This window comes from Gopherus flavomarginatus, chromosome 4, assembly GCF_025201925.1.
Source record: "Gopherus flavomarginatus isolate rGopFla2 chromosome 4, rGopFla2.mat.asm, whole genome shotgun sequence".
Taxonomy (NCBI): domain Eukaryota; kingdom Metazoa; phylum Chordata; order Testudines; family Testudinidae; genus Gopherus; species Gopherus flavomarginatus.
The window spans coordinates 36,929,900-36,942,683 of record NC_066620.1 but is presented as its reverse complement, the minus strand read 5'-3'; the positions used below and the strand labels follow the sequence as shown (position 1 = coordinate 36,942,683).

At 42.9% G+C, this 12,784-nt stretch overlaps 1 protein-coding gene across 6 annotated transcripts in view; it reads left to right on the top strand.

Annotated features, from left to right (window-relative positions):
* Nucleotides 1-12,784, top strand: part of TTC7A (tetratricopeptide repeat domain 7A) — a 307,984-nt gene that overhangs the window by 138,908 nt on the left and 156,292 nt on the right. For all 6 annotated transcript variants that reach the window (XM_050951817.1, XM_050951815.1, XM_050951813.1 and 3 more), the window contains 2 exons: nt 1,570-1,642; nt 9,929-10,089. In XM_050951817.1, coding sequence (XP_050807774.1) covers nt 1,570-1,642; nt 9,929-10,089 — 234 coding nt within the window. The remainder of the gene's footprint in view (nt 1-1,569; nt 1,643-9,928; nt 10,090-12,784) is intronic.

Sequence of the window (12,784 nt, the reverse complement as noted above, 5' to 3'; positions counted from 1 at the left end):
TTATCAGTTCCAAAGTACATGTCGACTCTCAGCCCATGATTTAGAATCCCGAAGCCATCCGTAAACACGGATCTCTCAGCCGGAAGCCTAATTCCGTCAGTTTGATTTTTTTTTAATGCCCTTTAAGGGGATGCTGAGCAACAAAATAGCAGCTCTTCTTTCTTTCTCAAGCCATTGTCTGTCAATGTTCACCTACACCCCTGTGAACTTTCCCCTTTTTTTAGCCCTTCCATCTATTGTTAAAGGGACTGTTAAATATTTTATAACTACGTAAAAAACAGGCAGCCCCTCCTACCCCAGTAGTCAGGATCAGGGTTGGATTTGGTCTTTGGTAAAAAGATCAGTATGTTGCTTATAGACACCGCAACACGATATATCCAATGTCAAATCCTAATCAGATGACTAATATCTTTAGTGTGGCACATGCTGGCCACAGGTTCAGAGAGAAGTTCTAAACAAGCAGAGATAAAGGGCTCTCTTTGTCCAAGCTAAACTAATTGATTCTAGAGCCGTTAATTAAAGTCATCAGTGCATTTGCTTTTTTCTCATAAGCTATGACTATAGCTTTGTGGTAACTGGCGTTGAAATAGTATGTGGTTTTTGTTTCCAGCAGTAACTCTTAAATCTTTTAATTAGTGAATGAATAGTTTGGCCGTACTTAGCTGCCATGCTTGTCAGTCTCTCTTTTCTCCCTCATACACTCTTCAACTGCACTTGTTTATGGTAGGGCAGCACAGGTGCAGAGTTCTATGTTGGTTGGAGTACAGCCCAGAGAGTTAGAAAACATCTGTTTGATATGATCAGCCTTTCCTGTTGTGTAAAGTTATTACTGCAAAAGAGCACTAGGAGATGAACTAACTGTGTCAGCCGCAGTGGAGTCGGTAACAATTTTAAGAGTGTTATCTGAGTGACCCTTCAAAAATCCTGAAAGGAAACCCAAATGATGGGATTCTGATTTTGGGGCCTCTTAGGCTCCTGAAATACGAATAGTGGTAAAAATACCAGCAGTGAATGCTTTTTATTTTCCGTATTACCCCCTCTCTGTTTGTAGAACTCTCATTAAAACATCCAGGAAGAGAAAGAGGGAGCTGCTGTTGTGTTTTAGTGTCAGTGGTGGAAGGCAGTTAGAGTGTTACTTCAGTTGGCCTAAATCGCTTAAAACAGGGTCACAAAGGATGCAGGTCATGAATTAGAAGCTGCCAATTTGCACAGCCCTCTTCTCCATCGTAGTCAGATAGCTAAAGGCCCTGCCATAACTCATCTATCGCACACTGTCAGAATGGTGTTCTGCAAGTGTGTGAAGCTTAGCATCTGGCTGTATAAAACCCTGACGCGTGGTGTTTTTATTGCTCTTCCTGCTTTCTGGTTTCATGAGCTTGGCACAGCTGGCAGAGCGCGCACATACTTCTCTCTCTGGTTACTATCTGCTCTGCACTTGTGGGAATAGAATTCTTCTTGAAATATGGTTTGATATATAAGTAATTTGTGGCTTTCTTCTGACAGAGAAGATTATGAAAAGTACAGTGTGACACTCACTTCTCTTTTCTTATTGTTCCTTTGTTTTTACAGAGCACGTCAGTTGGCCCCTGAAGACCACCAAATCATCCTCTACGTCTCGTTACAGCTGGCTCTTGTCAGACAGGTATATGCAATACTGGCAATTTCAGTACAGTCAGCCATTGAGTCACTAGAAGCTGGCGGAGTGACTCAACAGAAAGAAACCAAACCCAATGAGAGTCATCACTGTTTTTTCCTTATTGAACAAGGTTGATACCAGGAAATCAAAATAAGTTCACATAAATGTAAGCAGAAACTCCCCAGCTTGGGGCTCATTGCAATCCTGTTGCTAAGCACAATTGTTCAAAGTCATTCATCCAGGGTTGCATCCCAAGGAGTGCCCTATAGGTCCTGCTCTAAGCAGGGAAGAGAAGAGTGAAGGTGAGCGAGAGGTGTTTAATTCTTGTTCCTCAGGAACCAGGAAGTACCCTGCCCCCTGTCATAGTCCCCTCCTACCCAAACGCTGTCTTGTTCCTGGTATGGTACTATATCACACCAGTTCTCAGATTACCCTTATTAAGGACTTGCTTATTCCATCATTCAGCATCTTTAGTTAAGATTTCTGTGGGCTCTGGAAACCTCCAGGCAATAGGATTATTTGGCAGTCAAATGTGACTGCAGGTTTTAGCTCAAGAAAACCATGCTTTGTTAAAGAAAAAGTTTGTCTTTTTTCTTTCCTAAGCCAATACCTTTTATTTAAAGAAGTCCATGTTTATTAAGAACCCTCTTAGATAGATTTGAAAATTTGATCAGCTTATTTTCCTTCTTTAGCAGGCTTTCTGCTCACTGCAGATTACTTTCCCTAGTCTATACTACAGAGTCAAACAGTCAGATACTTCTTACTTTCCCAAGATAATTAGGTGAGCTGTTTGTTCATTAGGTTAAACTAATTGGTCCAAGTGTGCATACTCTTAATGTCACTTTTGTAACACTTTCATAATAAGAGCAGTGTGCTGCAAGGTTGAAAACAGTAGAAAGGATCATTAAAACAGCTGATTTGACCTTGTAATCAACTACTGTATGCCTGACAGTGCAGATTACTCAGGCCTTTCATTCAAACAATATCCAGCTATTCTTCTTTTGGTGATAGTTTTTGGCTATTCATTTAGGCAGTCCGATCTGCTGCTTCCTTGAATAAAAATGCTAAGAGATTATTGTAATAGATATTTTCAATCACTACTCTTAAAAATGAGATTTTCTTTGTAATAATTTCCTCCTCCTCCTACTCCCCGCCCTGTTATTAACTCATCAGTTTTAACTTGTTTCCCTTTCTCTTTTCCAGGCACTAGTCTTAATGTTGCTGTTCACCTCTCATTTCATCATCTCCCTCTCCTCTTGGTTTTTTCATTCAGTCTGTTATTCCCCCACCCACTTCCTTTATCTCTTTCCCACCTGTATGTTTCTCCTTGACATTCTACCACTTATCCCCAATTAGTAGATGTATGAGCCCTATACCTCTGTTGTCTCGGTCTGGTCCTTGCTATGCTGCTCCAGTTCTTCTCCATCTAGCAGGGTATAAATTTTTAAAGCATGCTTGGAGCGAGTAGAGATACCTGAGACATCTTTATTTTTAGACTGCTGTAAAATATCCTGTTCTTCTTCTGCCAATTTAGTTAACGATAAACATTAGGTAATGTATTTTTAGTATCCTTAATTATTTGAAGTATCTAACATATTCTTTTTCTGATTAACTGCAGGATAAGTGATTTATTTATTTTTAACCTCTGATTGATTGTATTAACTACTGAATGTTACAAAACTTTCATTGGGGTGTAACAAAGTGCTAAGAAATAATGAGTCCAATCCTGTGCAGTTGGCCATAAATGTCTATTGCTGAGAAAAATCAGATCTGTGGTTTTATAGTCAGTTACCACTAATAATAATTCCTAGCTCTTATATAGCACTTTTCATCCATAGCTCTCAACCCCCTTTACAAGTGAGGTCAGTAGCATTATCTACTTTTTATTGATTGGGAAACTGAGGCACGGAAAATAAATGACTTGTTCAACGCCACCCTGCAGGCCAGTGGCACAGTCAGGAATATATAACCAGGCCTTCTAAATCCTAATCCAGTTCTCTGTCCACTAGGTCACTCTGCACTGAATAAGATACCTTAAATGCAGTTGAAAAATACAGTTCTCAAACTCCCATAGATTGGTGAAATTGTTCTCTTTGGTTTTTGTTTTAATGGAGCAAGACCACCAGCTTAGCCAGTAAGGTGTTAAGGAAGTTGGAAAAACTCCCTAGCCTGAGAGGCCTCTCTGGAATGTTTTCAGCAGTGTATGTTTCTGCTGTGTGCTTAAAATCACTGTCTGGGAAGGGAGAAGGGAAACAGAAAAAAACCTCTACCTTTCCTCCCTCACAAGAACAAGAAATCAAACTAAGGTGAGGTGATTAGAAGTGTTCCTTGGGGTGGGGAATGGAACAGGACTGAGGACCTTCAACCACCAAAGAGAATGGTGATGTTATATTAGACCATCCACATTTGATTGCAGTGTTGTTTTTCTAGGGCCTGATTCCAAGACCACTGAATCAGCGAAAGACTCCAATTGATTTCAGTAGGTTTTAGATCAGTCCCTGGGGCGTATTTTGGAACATTTTTCAATGAAATTCACCTCTATTTAAAAATGCTCAAATCTATAAGGAGAGTTTTATTTTATCTTCCTTCCCCCCAGACTTGAAGTACTTGGCCAAGGTCAGTATTTGCAGGTGTTGGTTACTCCCAGGCAGGTCTCTTTTGGCAGTCAACCAAGGAAATTGACAAATGAGACTTCTAGCTCTCAACCTCAGGGTGCTATTTGTGTTCCTCCTCCTGTTTCTGTGGTAACAAGAGTTTTCATCAGCAAAAGCAAGGTAGAGTAAACATTTTAAAATGTCACTCTGAAAAGTCAGCATTAAAAGTCTTGCCATGTTTTTGCCAGTTTGTTTCCATGGAAATAGGACCCCGCTGAGGAGTCAGAACTCCTGTTAATTTTCGGTCCTGATTCCCATGTTTTGTGCCGAGCCCCAAGTAAATTTATGTCAGATCCATAACAACCACAAACAGTATTCAGACCATTTTAAAACTTGCATTGATGTTGTTTTATTTGATTTGACCTTCCTTCCTGTGAAAACAGGAGTGGAAAGGCAGCCAGAGGATTAGAGCACTCACTGATCAACTTCATCTGCTGGCTGCCAATGAAGACCTGAAGTTTCAAGGGGTGATTTCCAGAAAGCATCTACAGACTTCAAGAGTGTCTGTATTTAAATAAGGGAAAAGTGAATACAAAATAGTAGGGAGAATATCTTTAAGCTATTTCTCCTACAGTCCTTTTTATTTTTTTCCCTTTTGAACATGATTTGGCTAAAAATTCCTGTGGTGTCTGCTGTGGTAGAGAAGAGAGAGGACTCAGTTATAATATATAAACAACTGGATCCTGGGTTTATAGAAATAAGCTTCTTACGCAGAGGCAACTCATAACTGTGGGTAGTGGGGGGCACAATTGAAAGGTTGTGTGGAGGCACATGACTACCCCACGCATTGCCTCCACCCCTACCTCCTGAAACTTGATATGTATGTAGACAACATACACTGGCAATTGCCTCCTGCTGTCTGTCCTGTGGCTGCCCAGCCCCTTGCAGCCATCCCTTCCTGCCTTTTAAGTCAATTTAGCAAGTGTTCAAAACAAGGCCATCAAAAGGGACAATGCAGTTGGGCTGCACAGTGCCCCATGCGCCATCAGGGTGGGTGGCGCCAGGGTGGTGTGGTGCTTGGGGCTGGATCATTTCAGTGAACAGGAATTTCAGTTAGTAGTTCTCCAGGGTGGAATTTCACTATCAGTCACTTTTTGTTAGAAGGGGGAATATGACACCCCCAAATCACTCCCTTCTCCTTGATAGGCACATTGGAGGCTGCTGCTGTTTCAGTGCTCAGCCTGCAGCCAGCCACCCTGGTGCTTGCTCCCTCCCCATACTGTATGGACATATGGTGAGTGCCACCTCCAGGGGGCAGCTGCTGCCTCCTCACTGCTGGGCGTCCTAGCGAGAGGCGTCCTGAGAAATCTGGGGGTGGGGCATGTTACCCCGTACACCCCCACACTCACGTCACCTGTGTTCTTATGAGACTCCTGGACGCAGACAGAGCTTGTAGTTTGATTGTCTCTGCTAGTTCTCAGACTGACCAAAACGCCCTGAGTTTCATCACACAGTCTCTGTGTGTCCTGGCTTGGACTTCTGATAGCAATCAAATTACCATCCTGTGCAAATATACCAGCTTCCCGTGCAGTAAGAGCTAAATATAGGCCCAAGTGATAACAATTTGGATCCTCACTTTGCTAAAGCTCTGGGTGTTTAGTATTTTGGTTCAAGACTATTTCTAATGGGAAATTTTGCTAGCCAATGAAATTTCTCCTTTCTATAATCCCCATCCTATAGCATGAAATCATGGGCACTGCAAATGCAAAAGATTTGCCAAATTTTAGTGTTTCATTAATGACCTAAAACTCACAGTTGATACAGAAGTTGGCAGGGCTGGGGTTGGTAAGTCATGTAATCTAAGCAGCCTGAAGTCATTGCATCTGAAATATTATACTTGAACTACTGTAACTATAAAGATATATTCTGCCATTGCAAATTGCTTTTAAAGTCTTCATACTTCATGCATATGAGCAGGAGGAGAAAGGTAACCTCCCAGCCTGTTTGTTAAGCAAATGAGTATCAAAATAAACCCTAAAATAGGAGGCAATGTTGTAAATGTTCTACTCTGTGGCAATTTTTGCAAGTGCTGGAAGGCACCAGCTCTGTTTTATAGCAATATATTTGTGGCTCAGTCATTGCAACATGCACAATATTGTACACATGTGTCCGTGGAAGCGTCCTGCGTTGGGGCTCGGCCCTCTCAGGCGCAGCTGGGAGCCAGGGCGCCTCACTACAGACAGCAAAAAGGTCAGGGTTCAGACCTCTCAGCAGGGATAGAGCCAACAGATAGTCTCTAAGCCCAGGCCCTGGGTCAGGGTGGGGCACCAAGCAGTTCAGAGCTCAGAACCTCAGGCAGGGGCTGAGCAAACAAGTAATCTCTAAGCCCAGGCCCTGGGGCAGGGTGGGGCACTACGCAGTTCAGGGCTCAGCTCCTTCGGCAGGGGGCTGAGCAAACAAATAGGTTATAAAGCCCCGGCCCTGGGTCAGGGCAGGGCACTAAGCAGTTCAGGACTCAGCTCCTTCAGCAGGGGCTGCGCAGCAATTCGATGAGGAACTCTATAAAGCCCAAGCCCTGGCTCAGGGCTGGGCAACAAACAGGCACAGGGCTCAGACCCCCAGGCAGGGGCTGAGCAGCAGTTCAAACAGTAAGTTTATAAAGAAGGCCTCCTCAGGCCAGCGAGAGCGGGGAGTCTGCCACCCTTGGACAGGTGGCGGGGGAACGCAAGCCCTCCCACTCCACTGCGTTCCAGCCCGGGGCCCTAGCAGCAGCAAAGGCACGCTGCTGTCAGTGGGGATCCTGGCCGCAACACACCGACATCGGTTCAGGCTCTCCTGGAGCCAAACCAGGGTTGATTACCCCTGGGCCACTTCCGACCTCCCGCTCTCTGGGTACCTGGGTCTCACCGGCATCTTCCGGTGAATCCCAGACCATGGGTTCCTCAGGATACCGGGCACCAGGAAGCTCAGGTAGCTCCTCAGGATACCGGGTACGGGGCAGGCTCGGCCAGTCCTCCTCAGGATACTGGGCACGGGGAAGCTCAGGCAGCTCCTCAGGATACCGGGCACGGGGAAGCTCAGGCTGGGCGGGAGCTCGGCCACCCGCGTCTGGTCTCTTTGGCAGCCAGTCTCCAAGTGAGCGCCGGGGCTGGGCTTTTATACTTCCTGTCCCGTCCCTTGACTTCCAGGGGGCGGGAACTGGCGGCGGTGGCTCCGCCCACTCTGGAGGCGTCAGTTGCTCGGCCCTCTCAGACGCAGCTGGGAGCCAGGGCGCCTCACTACAGTCCTGCAAAATGTTTTTGATGTATTTATTAACAGAATAATGAATCAGATAATGGTAGCATCTTCCTATCGTAGCCCCTGCTAGGACTTGTGGTGCAGCTGAGATGGGATTGCTGTTAAGGCAGCACTAGCAGGGAATTTGAGCTGGCAGCCTCCCTACGGTACAGCCATGGAGTTTCAGAATCCCATCTGGGCTTCAAACTTCCAGGCTTCCCATAGCTACTCAAATGAATAAGCTGTGGCATCTGTCAATAGATAATTAGTCTCTGCCTTTCCAAAGAAGTTTACATTGACTGCTGCCAAGTATCTTGGTATTATTGTTCTGGAAATTTACCTCAGAGTTTTGCTCTGTCTGGTCTATTGCAAGTTGACTTGTATAATGCTTCCAGTAAAGGAGCAGAGTCTGTTGACATTAAGTGCTGTTTTTCTCATCTGTTTGTCCGCTGTTCCTAATCATGCAGTAGGAGGAGGATTCTGTGTGGGTACTAACATTGTTACTGTGCTAAGAAACCCTTTCTCACTCTACTTCAATAATAAAGCGGTAGGCATGTTTAATATGAAAAAAAATCAGATCTTTCCTCATGACTTTGATAAACACCAGGAGGATCTTCTAATTTTGCTACTACATTGTTTGTGCGGGGACGTGTAGGTGTTACTTTGGAAGATATTGGATTAAACAAATGACAGTTGGTTTCTTTAGCCATTCAGATAAATGGAACCTCATTTTCTCTAGAGAATTTTTAATCAATCCAATGAGAAGTTGGAATAAAGGTAAATCGAGAATAAGGAGAAAGCCAACAAATCAGGTAGCTCTTGTCCTGGGTCTTAGCATTTTTTGGAACTGAAGGAAAGTGTTATTCATCAGAGATGTAAATGCTGAAAGAAAGGGCTTTTCCTACAGATGAGTGAAAAATATGTTTAGACTGCATTCATTTCAGCATCATGGATTATCTGCTTGACAGTCATAGGTTTGAAGGAATGACCATGGCTGATGTAAGTGCAGCAGATGCTGGCTAGAGAGTGCTGATTTCCTTATTTAGGACCAAATAGCCAGCCAGCCTCCATTAACACCTCTGCCAAACTTGTGAGGATGTCAGTGTGCCCATGGAAAACTCCAAAAGCTATCTGCATTCATAAGTCAGGCTCACAATTAGCCAGTTTGTGCCTGCAAATGTAATCAAACTCATGTATGCTTAAATCTTGTGGGCGCATTAACATGGTGGTTCTCAACTGTTTTTTACCTGGGGACCCCTAAACCTACATTCCTTGCACGACTCTGAGGGAAGAACAAGTCTGCACTTTTCTCTGGTTGCCACTGTACCTTGTGACATAGAATCTATTTTCCAGGAATGATCTATGGACGTTATGACAACTCCAGCATGATGGAATGCTAGGCAATCTTATCTGAGTAGGAAGTTTGGTAATAGGAGGAGAAAAGGAACTGCAGTTCACGTAGCCGAAAAACGGGAATATAGGGAAAAGAATAGTGAAATTCCACATTGTCGGGCATATCCTCTAATGTTGTTTGTTTCGGCATTCATCAGTGAACACTAATTCTGGGTGATTTAATCCCAAATCCTCACGCCTTGGAACATGTTCTATGTGGTGACAAAATTCCTCCATAAACCTTGCTACCGATAACCAAGGAACAAGATTTCTATTCAGAACTTCCTTCGTAAAACAGACAGCATAAAGATAGGTTGTAAGACCACATAGATTGGATGTTGTATTTGCATTCATTATAGAAGTTAAGGTTTCCACCAGGTGGGAACTTGGTTCTAATGATGTTCCTCTGTTGTATGTGTCAGGATTGCATTTTACCTTGCAACTAACAGAGACATTTCTCCTTGGTGACATTGTTCTGAATCTTAAGCATATTTTACCCTTTTACTTTCATCATTTACATCTCACTTTCCTGGGCCAAATCATGAGTGGCCTTGTGCAGTGATCATAAGACACAAAGTACATCAGAAAAAATGTATATGTTCATACCATGCAAAGACCCTGGCAGTTCCCTATGATTGAACATGGAGATGGGGATTGGTCACATTAGGGGTATGTCTATTGGGTCAGTGCACAGCATGGAACCACAATATCCAAATCAATAAGGGGAGCATTGGGTCATGTCTACTATTTCCACCTCTCCTGAAACCTTGCAATAGCAGCTTCATGCCACCTACTTCATACTGGGGCAAAAATCTCCTTTTCTCATCCCTAGCCATTTTGTCAGGCTTTTCTAGGCTGACAGCCCATTAATTTGGGCTGGCCGCTTAATTTCTTTCAAAAGTCAGTTTTCCCTCCACATTCCCAAGTAGGATGCCAAGATATCTAATGGTCATGAGTGTGTAACAAATTTCATACCTTTGGGAAAGGGATCAGATATGTGACTGGTAGTAAAATATTTCTTGTTTTTCAGATTTCTGATGCTATAGAACACCTTCAGGAAGCACTGAAACTGTGCAAAGATGATATGAATTCACTTCATCTACTGGCTCTCCTTTTTTCAGCCCAAAAGCACTATCAGCATGCACTCGATGTCATCAACATGGCTCTTGCTGAGTACCCAGAGAGCTTTAGGTAAGTGATGTTGCTTGCATGTATTGTCTAAAATGGTTTAGCATCTCCAGCCATGAGATCACATCTGCCTACCAGATCCCTCATTCTTACACAAGGGCCTGATTCCCTGCATTACTCTAGTTTTACACCAGTTGAACTCCATTGCATATACACTGGTATAAAACTGGAGTAACAGTGAAACATTAGGCTCAATGTATTATTCTGTGTACTGTCTCAAGAACCTTTCTGATAGATTAATTATGTAATGGGTAAATCAGGGTTTATTTGATGTATTTGTCTTTGTATAATTTTTCTTACGTGTGACTATCTGTACTTTTTCATATGCTTTTTTAATATAAAAGTAGAATGAGCATGAGACAAATATAAAATTACCCCCTCCCAAATAGTTTGATATTTTGAAGAACTTCCTGGTTAAAGGGAAACTAATTATAGGCTGTGGATAATTCTTCAGACTTTCACCATTTCTTTGATACTTTAGTATGACCTGATTTGTGGGAATAGTCTAGTTTGGGAGGAAAAATGGTCATGTATTGTAAGGTACAGCTGGAGGGAATAGCTTGGCTATCTAAGACCCAAGTTTGAAATAACAGAGACTACTTGGAGTCATAGGTACAAATTGCACCACTGTTGATTCAGCCTTTCATCCTTCTGAGGGAGACAAGTTGAGTACCTTGCGGTTTATTATGTCATGGCATTTCAGATGAGATCTTAAAAACAGAGGTGTTGTCATTAAAGATACCATGTCATTTTTTGGTAGAGGTAGGGGCTGGTTCAATATCTCGCTCCATTCAGAGCTCACCTGTATTTCTCTGTTTTTTTTTATATAGTTTGGATGTTTTATCAATTGCTGCCTTTTGCAATTGACTTTAGTATCCTTGTCTCATTCTTGAATCTACTCAATACATGTCCGGAGCTGTAGCCTTCTGTGCACACTGTGTGGTAGAGAAAGTGAACATTATAATTTTTGTTTCTAAAGTTAATTCCTTCTACCAACACCTTTTCAATACATTCACATATGTATGGTTGAGCAGGGAAATACTGTAGTGGCTATTGTGATAGATCATATTTTTTAAGCTAGTTGTCATAAAGTCCTCATACCTCTACAGTCAGAAGTCAATTGTTCCTAGGGGACTATGAACACTAGAAGGTAGCTAAGATTAAGACTGCAGCAAAGACTACGCTATCCATTTTTGTTAGGAACAGAGGATTTGCCATATCAGATCAGACAACTGCTTCATCTAATCCTGTATCCTACCTCCACCAGGGTCCAATGACTTACACTTCACAGGAAGGCAAAGAAACCAAACAAAACATGAGCACCTGGCCAGCTGTATAATGCTAAATATGAAGGGGAAATTCTTTTGTGACCTCTGAGGCAAACAAATTACTCTGACGCATGAGAATAGTATGTTCTCCTACCCTTCTGAGACTCCCTGGCTCAGCGTAGAGGGGCAAGCTCCCATAAGAGTGCCACATGAGTTTGGATGGTGGTGGTGGAGGGACAGGCAGTATCTATTAATGGAGAGTGGATAGTGAAAGCTGCAGGGCCTCAGACCCATCCCCACTCCTGAACACACTACAAACACACTGTCACATGACTTCTTAAAAGCAGCTCCCCTTGACTCCCTGCGTCTGTTGAGCCCTAATGTAGCTGTCTGTGAGAATAGATCTCATGTACAAGGGTACAGGCTTAATTCCTGGCCTCTTTTCTCTGCTGCTCTGGCTCTTCCAGCCTTGTTGGCACCATTGGATGCCCCCACCGCAAGCAACATTAGCCATCTGGTAAAGTGAAGGAATGGAGAGAGGTAACAGAACCACCAGAAGGGGGTAGAAGAAGAGCCAGCAAAGAGAACAAAGCATAAGAAGAAAAAGCAAAAAAATATACAAAAGAGAAAGAGACAAGTCGGGTGGGAGGGAAGAGGTAAGAAAAGGAGATGCCAGAAAGAAAAAGAACAGAGAAAGAAGAGACCATGGCAACTGTATTGGACATGGTGCACGGGAATGGGGGTGTCCATCTGCCACTGCATCCCGAGGTGAATGGGGAGGGACTTCATGATAAAAAGGTTGCTAATAACTGGTCTAGGTGAAATGTAACCCATGGAAATGGAAGGAATTGAGGCTGTTATGGCAAATCGAAAGATCGCACCATATTTACAGCTCTGACATCTGCAGCAGCACGGGAGCTGAACCATTGATCTTTTGTGTTTACAATCCTCTGATGAAGTAGCTGGAACTGTGAAAAGCTGACAGATGAATAGAGTATCCCAGTTGTATCTGCTAGAAGAATAATGTGTCCCATTGAAGACTTGGATTATACACCAAAGCAATCATATAGAAAGAAAACCTTCCATTTGGACTGTTCCTAACTTTTCTAGAGGTTAAAGATACAGATTATATCCAGGCAGGCTTTATTGCTTCGTAAATATTATCCAAAGAGTGAGACCAAATTGTAGTGTAGCTCTCTAGTTGCAATTGACCTGAAAGAAAATTAGTGATTTTTTTATACTACTGTTTGGGATGGCTATGAAGTAATACGCAAAGTTAAACAAAAAGATTACAGGTTAGCATTAAATACACCTGAAAATATTTCCAAATTTTCATTGATATGAACTGGGCAGCTCTGTAATGCCTTGGAGCTGCCTTTTTAATGATGGATGAATCCAGTAGGAAACAGTCTGGTGGCATGTGTTAAGAA